At 28.7% G+C, this 14,297-nt stretch overlaps 1 protein-coding gene across 1 annotated transcript; it reads left to right on the plus strand.

The window, feature by feature from the left end:
- Positions 1-5,442: 5,442 nt before the first annotated feature.
- On the plus strand, positions 5,443-10,363 carry LOC145186234 (S-adenosylmethionine synthase-like). Its single transcript, XM_090095484.1, has 8 exons — positions 5,443-5,745; positions 6,142-6,219; positions 8,268-8,492; positions 8,922-9,214; positions 9,430-9,513; positions 9,605-9,703; positions 9,774-9,991; positions 10,112-10,363. The coding sequence occupies exons 1-8, from the start codon at positions 5,688-5,690 to the stop codon at positions 10,209-10,211; spliced, it is 1,155 nt and encodes a 384-aa protein (XP_089951610.1). The 5' UTR covers positions 5,443-5,687; the 3' UTR covers positions 10,212-10,363.
- The last annotated feature ends 3,934 nt before the right edge of the window (positions 10,364-14,297 follow it).

Consider the following 14,297-nt stretch of genomic DNA (forward strand, 5'->3'; position numbering starts at 1 on the left):
AATTAAGGATAATTAATTTATACGTAAAATGAATATAAATACAATTAAGAAAAAATATATAGTCACAGTTTAAAAGAATTTAGCAAAGTCAATTTATGGCAAACCGCAATAATAGCTAAGTATTTCATATGCATTTTGCAAGATAATCATAGATTTGAATAACTTTTTAAAAGGTTTTGCATTTTCAAATGAGTTATAAAAAAGCCCATTAGAAAATACATCTACTAAAAACAACGCACAGTGGAATATATATTATGAAACTTATAGAGTTGTCCAGCCAAAAAATGGTGACATTGGAAAATATACTAAAAAAATACAAAAAACTAAGCCTGGTTGAATGAAACCAGATCTTAACAAAAAAATTTTATTTAAGCTTTTTTATATTTCGCTATACTTTTTTTAGTCATTTTAAAATTATTCCTTCAGGTCTATTTTATCATTGAAAGACTTTGTTTACTCAAAAAAAGTTCCCAAGTTTACAAATGTTCATTTTGAAAAAATGATAAAATCTGTTCGTGCTTACAACTAATTTCCTTTACCTTGGTGTAATTTGTTTAGTAATTTGTCAACACGTTAAATATTTTATCATGACCAGTCTTATTAGACAAATGCTACAAAAATTCAAACTAATACTAAAAGTTTAAACTATAATAATAAGTTGCACGTCCATCTCTTATACCCCCATGCTTTAGTTCTTTCTATAATTGCGTCTTTCATTAATGTAACAGCTGTTACTCATACTAGATATTATTCTTGAGAAAGTTGCATTATCAAAGGTTCTTGAGAAGGAAGGGTTGCGTTTAATGAAGGGCAAGAATTTTTTAAACGGACAGATTGAAATATAAATCTGCACTTACAGCCGCTGGTATTAAATGTGGTTCCGGAGTCTGCTTTGACTATATGCATTTATATGTCTTTGATTTCAACATGGATGTACAGAGTGGCGAAAAGAGAAGTTATAAAGAAACCCACTTTTATAAATGTGTAATTGGTAAGTGTCTTCCAACGCTGCGTTCTAAAAAAACAATGGTTTTCTTGACCTATTAATGTTTTATTAAATTTCTCTTTTTAGCGGCTGTCCGAGAGACATATCCAAAAGAATCGGAGAAGATAGTCCATTAATTGATTAAGGGTGTGTTAAAAAACGCACCAGTGTCACGAAAATTTTAATAAAATTTTTTAATCATGTACTCTTTTTTATGGATGCTGTGAAGTATATTTATATAGTAAATAATATCCCTTTTTTTCAGTTATTGCATTTGGATAGTTCATATTTTCATACCTTTCGATATTCTGTCACCACCTTCCAGCCTCCTAATACAATATAAATATATATATTTATGTTGTATTGGCAGGAGACCGAATATATATATATGTATATATTATATACACACACACGTCTTTTTACGTCGTCTTTAATACGTGTTAAATAAGTCAACTTTAAGACGATTTAGTTAAGATGACTTCATTGTGTTTCATTTTAGACCAGTTTCAGATATCTTTAAGACCAATTTCAAGACGTCTTCAATTTGTCTTTAAGACGACTAGTTGTTGGGTGCATAGGCGTCGAGTTCACGGGGGCAACAGGGGCAGTGGCCCCCCTGGAAATTTATACTAATAATATATTATCACAGATTATCATGAGGGCGAGAGTATCTATTCGCCCCAGTAATAATCCGTGATTCTATATTATTAGTATAAATTTCTGGGGGGCCACTGCCCCTGTTGCCCCCGTGAACTCGACGCCTATGTACCCAACAACTAGTCGTCTTGGGTGGGATATGCAAACATACTTATTATTGGCTTTAATTTGGATACCATAACAATAGTTATGAACATATTCTTTAAAAAAGCCAAAAAAAATCTAATGTTTGGTATGCTAATTGTTTCCACTGAAAAAACATTTTGGTTATAAAGCTCCCAAAAAACCAAATTTAAATATCCAAAAGTTCAATTGAAGAAATAAATTAGAGAAAGATAATCCTGAAGAATGACTTTGAATAATACAAATTTGAAAGCTTAAGAATGAATAGCTTGAACATATTTAAAAATTTAAGAATTTTTAAGGAATATATAATATCAATGTTACTTAACAGGTTATTATGTGTGATTGCCAAGATGTACAAAAGTTAAAAGCCTAAGAGTCTTAAAAGTAAAAAGGATTAATAACATGTACTAGTAACAATAGTAGCTTATCGGCCAAATTTATTCTCGTCATCACGATGTCTATCTTAAACATTTGATATTTTTTGAATTTTTTAACCGGTGTTGAAGGTAACCGGGAACTTTGCAGTTTATGGAATGTTCAAGCAATAATAAAGTTTTATGAAGCTCTTTTGGTATTCCGTGACAAAATATAGAAAAATGACAAGAGCCAGTCCCAGTCCCAAAACTTAGAATTAAGAAATTTAAATACATTTACGAAACAAAACATCTTGCGTTTCTGCAAGAAGGTTCGTAAGTTCGTGATTGGTGCATAAATACTTCGTAAGTTAGTTCGTAATTGGTGCATAAGAAACAAAAATATTTGAAATGGTTTGGGCACCGTACTAATCGAGGGGCTCTTGTTTTAAAGTAAAGCAGTTTGTTTATGCGGTATATCATGATCTCCAACACTTTGCTTTGAATGCATTAACTTTTTTTTATTGTTGTCATTGTAACATAAACTCTTTCACAGTTTTATTGATGTAATGGGTGTTCCTGAGGTAACATCCATTTTAAGTTGGCAAATGGAGAATATACCTTTAATTTTAAAATAAAAACGAGTAACATTTTAAATTGAAAAAAACAGCAACAATTAAACCGAGTTTTAACCGTCCAAAGATATGTATCTTTTGTATCGTTAACCGTTTATGTTGCATATTTGCAACAAATGATTTGCTGATAAATGTTTTGGTTGTAAAGCTTAGGTGTTTTGAAATATGTATCTTATATCTTTCATTTTTTATTATGACGCAAATTAGCCACAACTACATTTTCATTTGAATAATGGCAGCTCAAGAGAAGTTTTTCCTTTGGTAGTTTGATAATAATATGCCGGATAGAGGGTTCAATTCTGTCTTATTAAAAAACGCTTTTGCGTGGTCACACTGTCTTGAATTGCATTAAACAAACATTCAACATCCTCCAGTAAAACATGAGAATTCTCGTTTCCGCATAATTCCCATTTTACAAAAAAAAAAGATCTGCAATTCTGACTGATAAACCATATTTGAAATATGATTAGTATTATTGGAATTTGGTGCAAAGGTGAAGTTTTGCCAAGGATGGCAGTTTCTTTTCTTAAAAAAGCATCCGTAACAGTTTTTAATCATCGGAAATTGAAAAATATTGTACCTCTTTCATGTTGTGTATCATTTCATGTTGTGTACCTTTTTTTCTTTTGTTTTTTATCGCATTTTTAATGGGAACACATCACAGTTAGGAATTTTACTTAAAGCTGTTGTGCTAAGGTTTTTAGAGTTCACTTAAAAATAACTGATTTGTGACATTGACGAAGCTCCGTTTTATCAATTTCTTTTGTAAAAATTCATTGAATACACTGGAATTTTCATTAACTAAATGTTTAATTTGTAGGTGGTGAAGTTTATTTCTACATAAAACAAAGTTTGGTTGTCTAAATAAATGAATTTCGAAAAAAGACAATGTCGCAAAATAAGCATATCTACTTTTTTTAATTCAAAAGTCAACAACTTTGGATTTTAAAACGCTGCCCTTGCAACTTGTTTAAAATAGTCATTTAAATTTATTATTCTAACAAAAGATTCACGAAACCACAGCCGAACTATAGATAAAAAATCAAACAAGTTCTTTAAAAACAGTCAAAGAACACATTCATTATTATATTCTATGTGTGGAAGAAGTAACTGTGTTTTGTTTAAACGTCAGTTAACCTTCTCTGTGATGGGGTCACAAAATCAAGTCCCATACACATGAAGGGATTTTTCTTAGTGTAAATGGGTCTTAATTTTTTGAATAGATTTAACATGAATCTATAGCTCTGCTTTGTCAATGGTTCTCATTTGTTTTGAATCGGTTTGTAAGATTTGTGTGTGGCTTGTGTGTAACTTGTTCTATCTTAACCTAATATAGAAATTTCATGATTACAGTTGTTTCTTCTTTGTTCAAAATTTAAAAACTTTGATTGCTTTTCATGTTTCTGATAATAATGCGACTTTTGATGAGTCTTTTATGATTTTTTTTTCTGTTTTTTCTATTCTTCGCATTAAATTCAACTTGATTTACAATGAGCACTTTTGATATATTTATGATTAAACAATCTATCCATGCGCAGAAAAAACTTACACAAGAGGGCTGGAAAGAAGTAATAGGTAAATAAAAAAAAAAAAAAAGTGAAGGGAAAACTTAAATGAAGGTTGCCGCTCCATAGTAGTAGATTGCTTTACTCAAAAACTTCTCTTGTCAAAAAAACTTGTAATCTTCGAGAAATTCAACAATAATTCAACTTTAAACAAATTTTGCCATTGTTTTACCTGCTTAAAACCAAATTAAAGTTTTTTGCTCGTTGAAAATTCAAAAAAGATAAATAAATAAATAAAATGATAATTTAAGGTTATGAAAACCGAAGTTATATATTTATAAAAGTGTTCAAACATGGCGAAAAATTTTAAAAAATTTAACGCGATTAATCGTTTAATTTTTCACGATTCAATTTATTAAAAGCTGTTAGTCCTATTTTTTCTTTTCCTGACCAAAAAAAAAAATTGGGGTGGATAAATTTTTTTTTTTTTTTTAAAAAAAATCACTTTTATTGTGTAAATCTGATTTGTAAACATAGGAAACATTTTAAGCCCTTCATTATTGTAAGAAAAAAAATTCATTTTTTTTTAATGTTGGCGTCCGACACACCATTCATAATGGCTATGTGGAGTAGTTGAAAATAATTCGGCAGTAATCTCATCATTCGGCGATTTTTTCCGTTCAGAAGACTTATTTTCACATTTATTATTCCAATAGAATACAATAATATTTTTAGATAAAATAAAAAAAAAAATAAAAAGAACAAATATAAAAACTGTTTTCGTTATAAGCTGCTTAGGTTAAAGAAAAAACATAGTTCCTGTAACATAATGAATATCAAAATATGCTTCGATTTAAAATCAATAAACGAACATATTTTTCAGATCAACGAAAATAAGGATTTTTTTAAAGTGATAAATATATGTTTGTTTTTATGAACATATTTTTTTAGGTAAGGCTATTCTCCTCGCCTATAAAACGTCTTATGCGTTCTCCTCGCCTATAAAAAGTCTTATGCGTCGCCTATAAAACGTCTTATGCGTTCTCCTCGCCTATAAAACGTCTTATGCGTCGGAATACTTTGCTTTTCTCGCATCTTTTTTGAACAAAATATTTAACTAAGATTCATTATTTTACTTATAAATTTTTATCTTTTTTTAACATTTTTTAAACTTTCGAATCCACTGTTAATACAGATATTAAAGCATGTGACTTTAACTTATGATTTCCGTCAAGTTAAATTGATCTGATTTCTCAATGCGGTAAACATCGGCTTTGTTACAACTGACGTCATTATTTCGCAATTACTGGGAACGTCTATTTATAATTTCTTGCCAGATTCACTTTCAATAACTTGGTAAGCGAGCGGTTTGCAAGCAAGTGAGCATTCGAATTTTAGTCGTAAAAAGAATTTTAAGTATTAGAAAATGTCAAGCGACTACACTTTTCTTTTTACTTCTGAATCCGTAGGAGAAGGCCATCCTGGTGAGTAGGTTTTTATATTTTATAATCTGTGATGTTGATCTATTATTTTATAATCTATGATGTTGATGCTGCAGATGCACAGGACGCTGCAGGTAAAACTATCAAGCCGTTAGCTTACTTAAATTACATTTCCTTATGAAGTAGTATAAGGTTATTGAGCTTTTCTTTAATTACCATATCCAAAGTAATCTTCTCTTTGCCCCTTCTTTTTTTTCATACTATTTTATTTTACAGCATATATTATGTCAAAACAAAGTTCCCTTTATAAAAAGTCTTATTAAATAATAAGAAGTTTGATACTGATAAATATTGTATTATAATATAATGAATAATCCATTAGGATAATCAAAATGTTTGGACTAAAAACCTATCAACTATTATATGTCTTTTTTTTAGATAAATTATGTGATCAAGTGTCTGATGCAATTCTAGATGCTCATTTGGCAGGTGATCCCAATGCAAAAGTTGCATGTGGTAAGTAATTTTTACTTTCTGACTAATGGGTTTAATATAAATTTTGTCTGTTGTTTTCACATATCCCTTTTCTGTATTGTACCAAAAAATGTTAAAAATGATGTTTCAAATTTCAAAAAACATAAAATTTGACTCTTAGTAAAATCATTTCCTGAGAGAAATCCTTTTTCAATCTGAAATTAGAAACAAAACTGTGTAACTTATTTGTTGTCTTTTTTCAAATAATTGAACATATGTAAAAGCTCTTGTCATTTATGTAATGATGTAATTTTTAACTATGTACATATTTTACTTCTATTGTTTGCATGTTTTTAAAATTACTTTTGAAATTAAACAAATTTTTTACTTAAGCAAATGTTATTAATACTTTTATTTGCTTTTTAAGAAATAAGGTATATTTGTCTAATAGGTTTACAACATGTCTGTAAATATTTGTACAATTTTTGTGTAAATTCTGTTTTTCTTAGCAAGTTATCTATATTATTAAAATGGATTATTGTTAATTTTGTTGTCATGTGTAGTTTTGTAAATGAAAGTTCTGCTTATCTTTAAGATCCTTTTATGGCATAAAATATAAGAATGTAGCATACTTTTCTCTTTTTTTTAATCAACGCTAAATAAACAAGAATAGACTTACCGTTTTAACAAAAAATACTTTAGTGCAGCATCCTCATGGCTAAAATTTATAGATGTTGTTTCTCTGTGCTAAAAATTGTGTAAAAAAATTTTTTTCTCTTGTTAAGAAACATAAATTATTTATTCAAAACCAAAATGTCAGTTTTTTAAAACCACTACTGAAATTAATTTTTCATTAAATTAACAAATCAGATTTTTTTCTTATCAGATATATATATATATATATATATATATATATATATATATATATATATATATATATATATATATATATATATATATATATATATATATATATATATATATATATATTGTATCTGATAAAAAATAAAATCTGATATGTTAATTTAATGAAAAACTTTATTGAAGTTGATATTATAAAACTTTGGTAAAAAGTTTCATGATTGTTATTTAAAATTTTATACATTAATGAGTATTAAAGAATAGATTTATCTCTTAATTTTAATGTTTAGTCTTCATAAAAACTAATTTATTATTAATAATATGACCTTGAGCTACAAGATGGGATAGTCAGCTAACCTGTATCATGACTCATCTGTATTAGGTCAGCTACGAAATTGATTTTATTGCAACATTAGTTAATGACTTATTTTTACAAACAATCTAAGGATTATTTATAACAGCTGAAGCCATTAACTGTTATTCTTGATACGTTGTAGAGTGATAAATTGAGCCTAGCATATGCTTGTCATGTGGGAATTCTACTAATTAAAAACAAAACTCTAAAAGCATATTTCAGCTTTATTCAAATTAGATTCCAGCAAGCTGTCCACCCATTTCACTGATTAGCTTACACCCTTTGTTCCTAGTATTTGGGCAAAAATCAAACTGTATGAAGGTCACTAATGTTGCCGGAACTGAATGAAAAATTTTTGTGCTGCATTTAAAATATGAAACTCAATCTGATTTGTGATTTGATGTAAAAGATGTCTTCATAAAGTTGTTCTCTAAGACAAAAAATTTAACACTCACAGTATATCTCCTGCATCAGCCAGGTCAGTTTCCACTGAACTTATGTTATTAAAGTTAAATTCACAACAAAGAATTGATTGGAGTTCTTAAACAGCAGCATAACTGGGTGTCTGTTTTGGATACAAATTGCAGCATGTTCTGATATTATTAATGACAATAAAATTATTGAAGATTTTGAGGAAGCTGATGTCTAAGAACTGTAATAAGGCACAACCAGTTATACCAGTATTACCAGTTTTCCAGCAAGAGAGCAAAAGTACTGACTTTCCTTACAATTACTACCTGTAATAATCCATTCTTAGTCCACAAATAAGTTAGCAAATTACTTTTTTTTTTATTCATTTGTAGAACTATTTGAATGTAATTACAATAACATTTCCTTTTTGTTGTTTATTTCAATATTAAATTTTTGTTTATAGAAACTCTTGCTAAGACAGGCATGGTTTTGATTGCTGGTGAAATTTCTTCTAATGCTTCTGTTGATTATCAGAAGATTGTACGAAATACAGTGAAAAGAATTGGTTATGATGATTCTTCTAAAGGTTTTGATTACAAAACCATGAATGTGCTTGTAGCCATTGAACAGCAGCAGCATGAGATTGCAAAGGCTGTGCACATTGGAAAAGAAAAAGAAGAGGAAATAGGTTTACTTTTATCTTTTTTTACTCTCTATAACACTTTCAGTTAGTTTTTTTTAGAAAGTTTATCTTTCTTTAAATTATAAAACTACATTCTGCTTCACCATAGTAAAAGTTGTTACATGACTTGCTGTGCAAAAAAAGATACTATTTGCTGGATAGAAGCGATCTAATATTTCATTTAGTGAGTATTAGAGCCTAATAACAGTTGTAGTTATTGCTTAAAACTATGTAAGTTCTTATTTGGCATACACAATCAATACTAGTAGAACATCATTGTTAAGCAAAGCATGCATAACTTTTCCAGTTTTAGTTAGTTTTAAAAGCATAAATTTGACAAAGTTTTAATAGGTGTAGATTAGTGGACTTACTATATTCTAATTTAAATTTAAATTTTCATGTTTCATTTGGGGGTATTATCATACTAACTTTCAGGTGCTGGTGACCAAGGACTCATGTTTGGATATGCAACTGATGAAACTGAAGAGCTCATGCCGCTTACTTGTGTCTATGCTCACAAGTTAAATCAGTCGCTTGCAGAAAATAGACGCAATGGTGCTATGCCATATTTGCGTCCTGATTCAAAGACTCAAGTAACGATTGAATATAAAATGGATAATGGTGCTTGCATACCTTTAAGGGTGCATACAATTGTAGTATCAACACAGCATTCTGAGGATGTCACACAAGAGAAAATATGCAAAGATATTCGTGAAAAAATTATAAATGTAGGATACAAAGAATTTTTTATGCTAATAAATATGCTAATTATGTTCAACACAGTTTTTGAGCAACCTTTAATAAAATTTTCAATTAAATTTTTAAAAAACTATAATTCATTTTGATTAAATCAAATTGGGGCAATTTATTTTGTTTTTAAATAATTGTTTGAGGAACTAAATATTTTTAATTGAGAAACACTTATTTTTCTTTAATTATGCAGACAGTTATCGATCCAAAAATGTTGGATGATCACACTATCTATCATATTCAAGTCTCTGGCAGTTTTATAATCGGTGGTCCTATGGTATGGTAATAAAAATAATCGTATTGTTCTCCTTTTAATTTTAGTTTTCATTTGTATTATAAAAGTACTTTATTGAATTTTATTTCTATAGGGTGACTGTGGTTTGACAGGTCGAAAAATTATAGTAGATACATATGGTGGTTGGGGTGCACATGGCGGTGGAGCCTTCTCTGGAAAGGATTTCTCAAAGGTATTAGAAGAACTTATCTCCAGTTTTACATTTTTCTCAATAATACATTTTAAAATAAGAATTATTTTAGGTGGATCGCTCAGCTGCATACGCTGCTCGATGGGTTGCTAAATCTATTGTTGCGGCTGGTTTAGCACGTCGTTGTTTACTGCAGGTTTCTTATGCAATTGGCATTGCAAAACCTCTTTCGTTGAATATTGAAACTTATGGAACTGGTAAAAAATCAAACGCAGAGCTGTTGGAAATAATCAATAACAATTTTGATCTTCGTCCTGGAGTTATAGTTAGGTAAGAGGTGCTAAAAATATTGCATGATAACGTCATGTTTTTCATGTACCTTCTCTTTTATTAACTTTTGAAAGTATTTTGTCGTAATCAAGTTTTACAAGAAATTATTTTTTGTTTTAGGGATCTTGATTTGAAGAACCCTATATATGAAAAAACCAGTGTCTACGGTCACTTTAAACCAGGCTTTAAATGGGAAACTCCTAAGCAATTAGTATATTAATTGATGATATGTAAACTGATATTGAATGTTTTTAATATAAAAAGGAAAAAAATCTTCAAAGATCGTTGCAGCCACTTAACTGCTTTTAAATTTAACAGCCATATTGTATTTATAAGATGTGACAATTGCCAAAATGATATTTGCTTCTCTAACGTTTTTTTTCTTTAATCATTTTTCTTTTTGTTTTGAGATACACGGGCGGATACATAGAAAAAAAGGGAGAATAAATATAAAAGAAAAAAACAGTTTTTTTTATATTATCGTCTCAGTCAAAAAGAATTGCATTTAGATATTGTAAAAAGTATCGTAGAGATAAGATTATACGCGGTTTTAGAACTGTCTCAGTTATTACTACACAGAAATTTAAGGCATCTTTACATAAACATTAAGCGCTGTCTCATGGTCAGTGTCTTTGATTGCGTCAAACCTTTTTTCCTAACTTACGAAGAGAAGTTGCCAAGTTTATGTAGCATTATTATTATTTATATTACTATTGTAAATATCATTATCATTGGGTTTTTTTGCTTGATTCACCCTTGATTCCAGATCTCTTATAAAAAGCGGTAGTTTACTAAAATATAAACTTTACAAATTGTTTTAACAATCTAATTCATTCAGGATATGTCTACATTTGCCTAGCATAAATAAAAATTTCTAAGATTACTTTTATAGTCATTCAAAGCACCATCAATCACTTTAAAAGATTACAAAAGTTGTTACTTGAGAATATTTTTTTTCTTTGTATTTCTTTCTGTTTGAATTCCGCCGTTGGTATCGTTGGACTATTAATAACAGAAAGTGTAACGTTCTTTGTTGTTCGTATAACACTTATTTCACTCGTCTATTAGAGCTGTACCACGCTTAGCTATATCATTGAATACCTTTATATACATTACACTTTCTTTCGCAGACTTGTAGAATTCGTCTGAAAAATGTTTCAACATTTTTGCTCAAAAAAACTTACGAAAATCTAGAAGTTGTAGAAAATCTGTACGTATTTTGTAAAACAAAATTTTAAGTTGTTTGTTTTGAATCAGTCAACCATCAATTTTTCTCTTTAATGGACACTCATCTCCAGGAGTTTCAAATACCATAACTATTTTCAACTTGATTTCAACTGAGACCTCATTTTCCAAAAAAATTAAATCTAACTGACAGACACCATAAATGTCGAAAAAAAGCTTCTTTAAAAATGATGCAGAGACTGCAGCACCCTTCTTCTTGTAATTGTCAATGTCCTTCGCCGGACTGGACTATGTTTTGTTTTGAAAGTTTGCACTAAAAATTTGAACGAGGTATTTGCTGTTGAACTTTTAAAATCATAATTTTTTAAAGATATTTTGTTTTTGGTGGAGACTTATGAGTACTTGGCTTACAACTCCTAAACTTTGTTTGCAGTTCTTAATGAATAAGATGCAGAAGGAGTTGTAAACAAACCCTTCGCATAAATTTAAATAACAAAAATGCAAAAGTTTAAAAGACCTTTTTCTTTCTCTTTATTTTTATATCTTTATTTTTATATCTCTCTTTATTTTTATATCTTTATTTTTATATCTCTCTTTATTTTTATATCTTTATTTTTCGTTTGAATTAACTTTTAAATATCTAGGCTTTCATGGCACCTAACACATTCATCATCCATCTAGCTCTGTAAAGTGCCCAGTAGGTGCACTAAAAAAAACCAAGTATTGGAATTTCTCCTAGGAAAATGATAGTCAGTTCTTTGTGATCATTTTGTGGTTGAAACTCAGATGTTCAGATGTTAACTCACCAGTTCGGATGCCATAATGATTATTAGGAGAGAAATAGATTTTATTGATGAGATGGACAACTGAACGTATAGATTTAAAAATTTTACTTTGTTGGCCTTACGTAATTTTGTTTTAATTAAAATTAATCTTATACAAATCAACTCTAGATATATAATCGTTGAGCATGAGCCAAATCTTCAAGTAAAGTAAATAAAAATGATTACTACAATAAAGGTAAATACACATGTATTGTAAATATTCTATGGTGAGATGCAAGTTAGTTATGTAATAATTTTTACAAAAGAAAAAAGTTTTTTATCTTAATTATGTGATACAACACTCTAAAAAATAATAGCTTTTAATAATTATAAACTCTAAATTCAGAAGAGGAAAGCTGATACTTTGATATGCCTCATAAAACTGCATCTGAGAGGGGGAGGGTGGAGGATTACCAGATCATGGGAAAAGTTTTTATGTTTTCACAGAGAACTTAATTTTGATATAAAATTATTTTTGTTAATACCTTATTAATAAAATAATTAAAAAAAACTAACCTTGACATTTACAAACTATTACCAAAAAAGACGGTAAGCAAGTCCACCAGCTGAAGCAAGGTAAGTAAGGTAAGCAAGGTAAGGAAGCAAGGTAAAAATAAAACTGTTAAAATTCTTTTGAACGACTCTTGTAAACATTTCTAGTAAACAACTGCATTAAGCAAAAGAAGCGAACGTTAGCGTAGCCATTTTATCATAAGCGACTTGTAAATAGTCGAGCGTAAATACTACTTATATTTATTATACAACTTAAATTAAACAACACTGTCGCATTTTGTAAAATAATACGAATATATATTGGTGTAAAAAAGGTGACTTTTTAAGAAATTGTTAAAATATCGCTGAATGTTTTTGATAGCCAAACGATGGATGAGGGAAGGGGAGGGCAATTGGTGGGCACAACTTTTAAAGGCGAAATTCCTTATTACAAACAATTTTATATAAGAAGTAATTTACCATAGAAAACTCTACATTATTATTTTCTTTTATCGATTTGATTTTATAAAAGTTAAAACTAAAATTGAAAAGCGTACGGGAGGGGGTTGGGGTTACGAGTTTGAAGTTAGGAGTCAGGATCAGCGTTAATGTTATTTTTTGGAAGAATACCATTAATGGCATTTTTTGAAAAGCGTTATTGATGCTATTTTTTGGAAGAACATCATTAACATCTTTTTTTGGAAGAGCATCATTAATGTCACTTTTTGGAAAAACATAATTAACGTTAATTTTTGGGCAAAGTTTTTGATCTGATTTTATCATATTGTTTTTTATTTTTGATTTTATCATTACGATTGGCGTGAAAACTTTATAGACTATATCTTTAAATAAATACCAATAAACAAAAAAAAATATTTTTTTACATAAAAAAAATACAAATGTCACACGTTAATCAATCATTCATACGGTATAATTTTCATTCATACGGTATAATTTTCATAATTTTCCCGACAGAATAATTTTATGGCATAAAACGGTTTGAAAATTTTGTCAACTTGATGTTTTAATGACTACAGATAGAGATTATCTTATTTTGTATGTTTAAAAAGAAACTGAAGTCTGCTAGCATAGTAATAACTACTGGTCAACTTGTGCAAAGCAAGTAAATGTACGTGAATTAAACTCACTAGCAATCCAAATTGTTTTCGAGAAAAAAAATAGTTCTATTTTGTGACCCATTTTAAGGTGCTTTAAAATGTTTATAAACTTTGACTAAGTTTTCTTAATATTTTCATCAAATGTCAACTTACGGAATTTCAACTTTTTAAAAATCGATTTTATGGTTTTATGGAACACAGAAGAAAAATTGTCTTTTCTTGTAAAGAATAAGTAAATACTTTTATTTTTCAACTAAAGTGAATAAAAAAGCAATTAATGAGTCCAAAGAAGTTTTAAAACTCAAAAGAAATTGTAAATATAGTTTCTTCTTATCATTATAAGTTTTTAAAATTCTCATATGATTTTTTTTTTTTTAATTTTTTTCTCGCACATTGGTTAAATCTTAGAGTTTAGATCGTATACGGTTTCTTACACCACTTGCTTTGCGTTTTTGCATATTCTTTTAAAAAATTAGAAAGAATTTCTCAGGCTAGTGAGTCTTACTCCTGACTCCTAAACTAATACCTAGTCCATGTAGGTGATATAAATTTACAGAATACAAAAAATCTTTGGGCAAAATCAATAGTAAAACAAATGTTAAAAATTGAAAATATTGGAAGTATTTTAAATTCAGTTTTATTTATTTATTTTTTTTTTCTTATAAATACTTAGGTAAATTTACCTAT

The sequence above is a fragment of the Hydra viridissima genome, unplaced genomic scaffold (genome assembly GCF_058129835.1).
Source record: "Hydra viridissima isolate aposymbiotic clone 2 unplaced genomic scaffold, HvirCarnegie_v1 scaffold_8, whole genome shotgun sequence".
In the NCBI taxonomy this organism is placed as follows: domain Eukaryota; kingdom Metazoa; phylum Cnidaria; class Hydrozoa; order Anthoathecata; family Hydridae; genus Hydra; species Hydra viridissima.

Excerpts from the sequence above, each read along its gene's own strand:
- LOC145186234 (XM_090095484.1), top strand. The coding sequence starts at position 5,688 with ATGTCAAGCGACTACACTTTTCTTTTTACTTCTGAATCCGTAGGAGAA. Across the intron at positions 8,493-8,921 it reads AGAAAAAGAAGAGGAAATAG|GTGCTGGTGACCAAGGACTC; the intron begins GTTTACTTTTAT and ends ACTAACTTTCAG. Across the intron at positions 9,514-9,604 it reads TTATAATCGGTGGTCCTATG|GGTGACTGTGGTTTGACAGG; the intron begins GTATGGTAATAA and ends TTATTTCTATAG.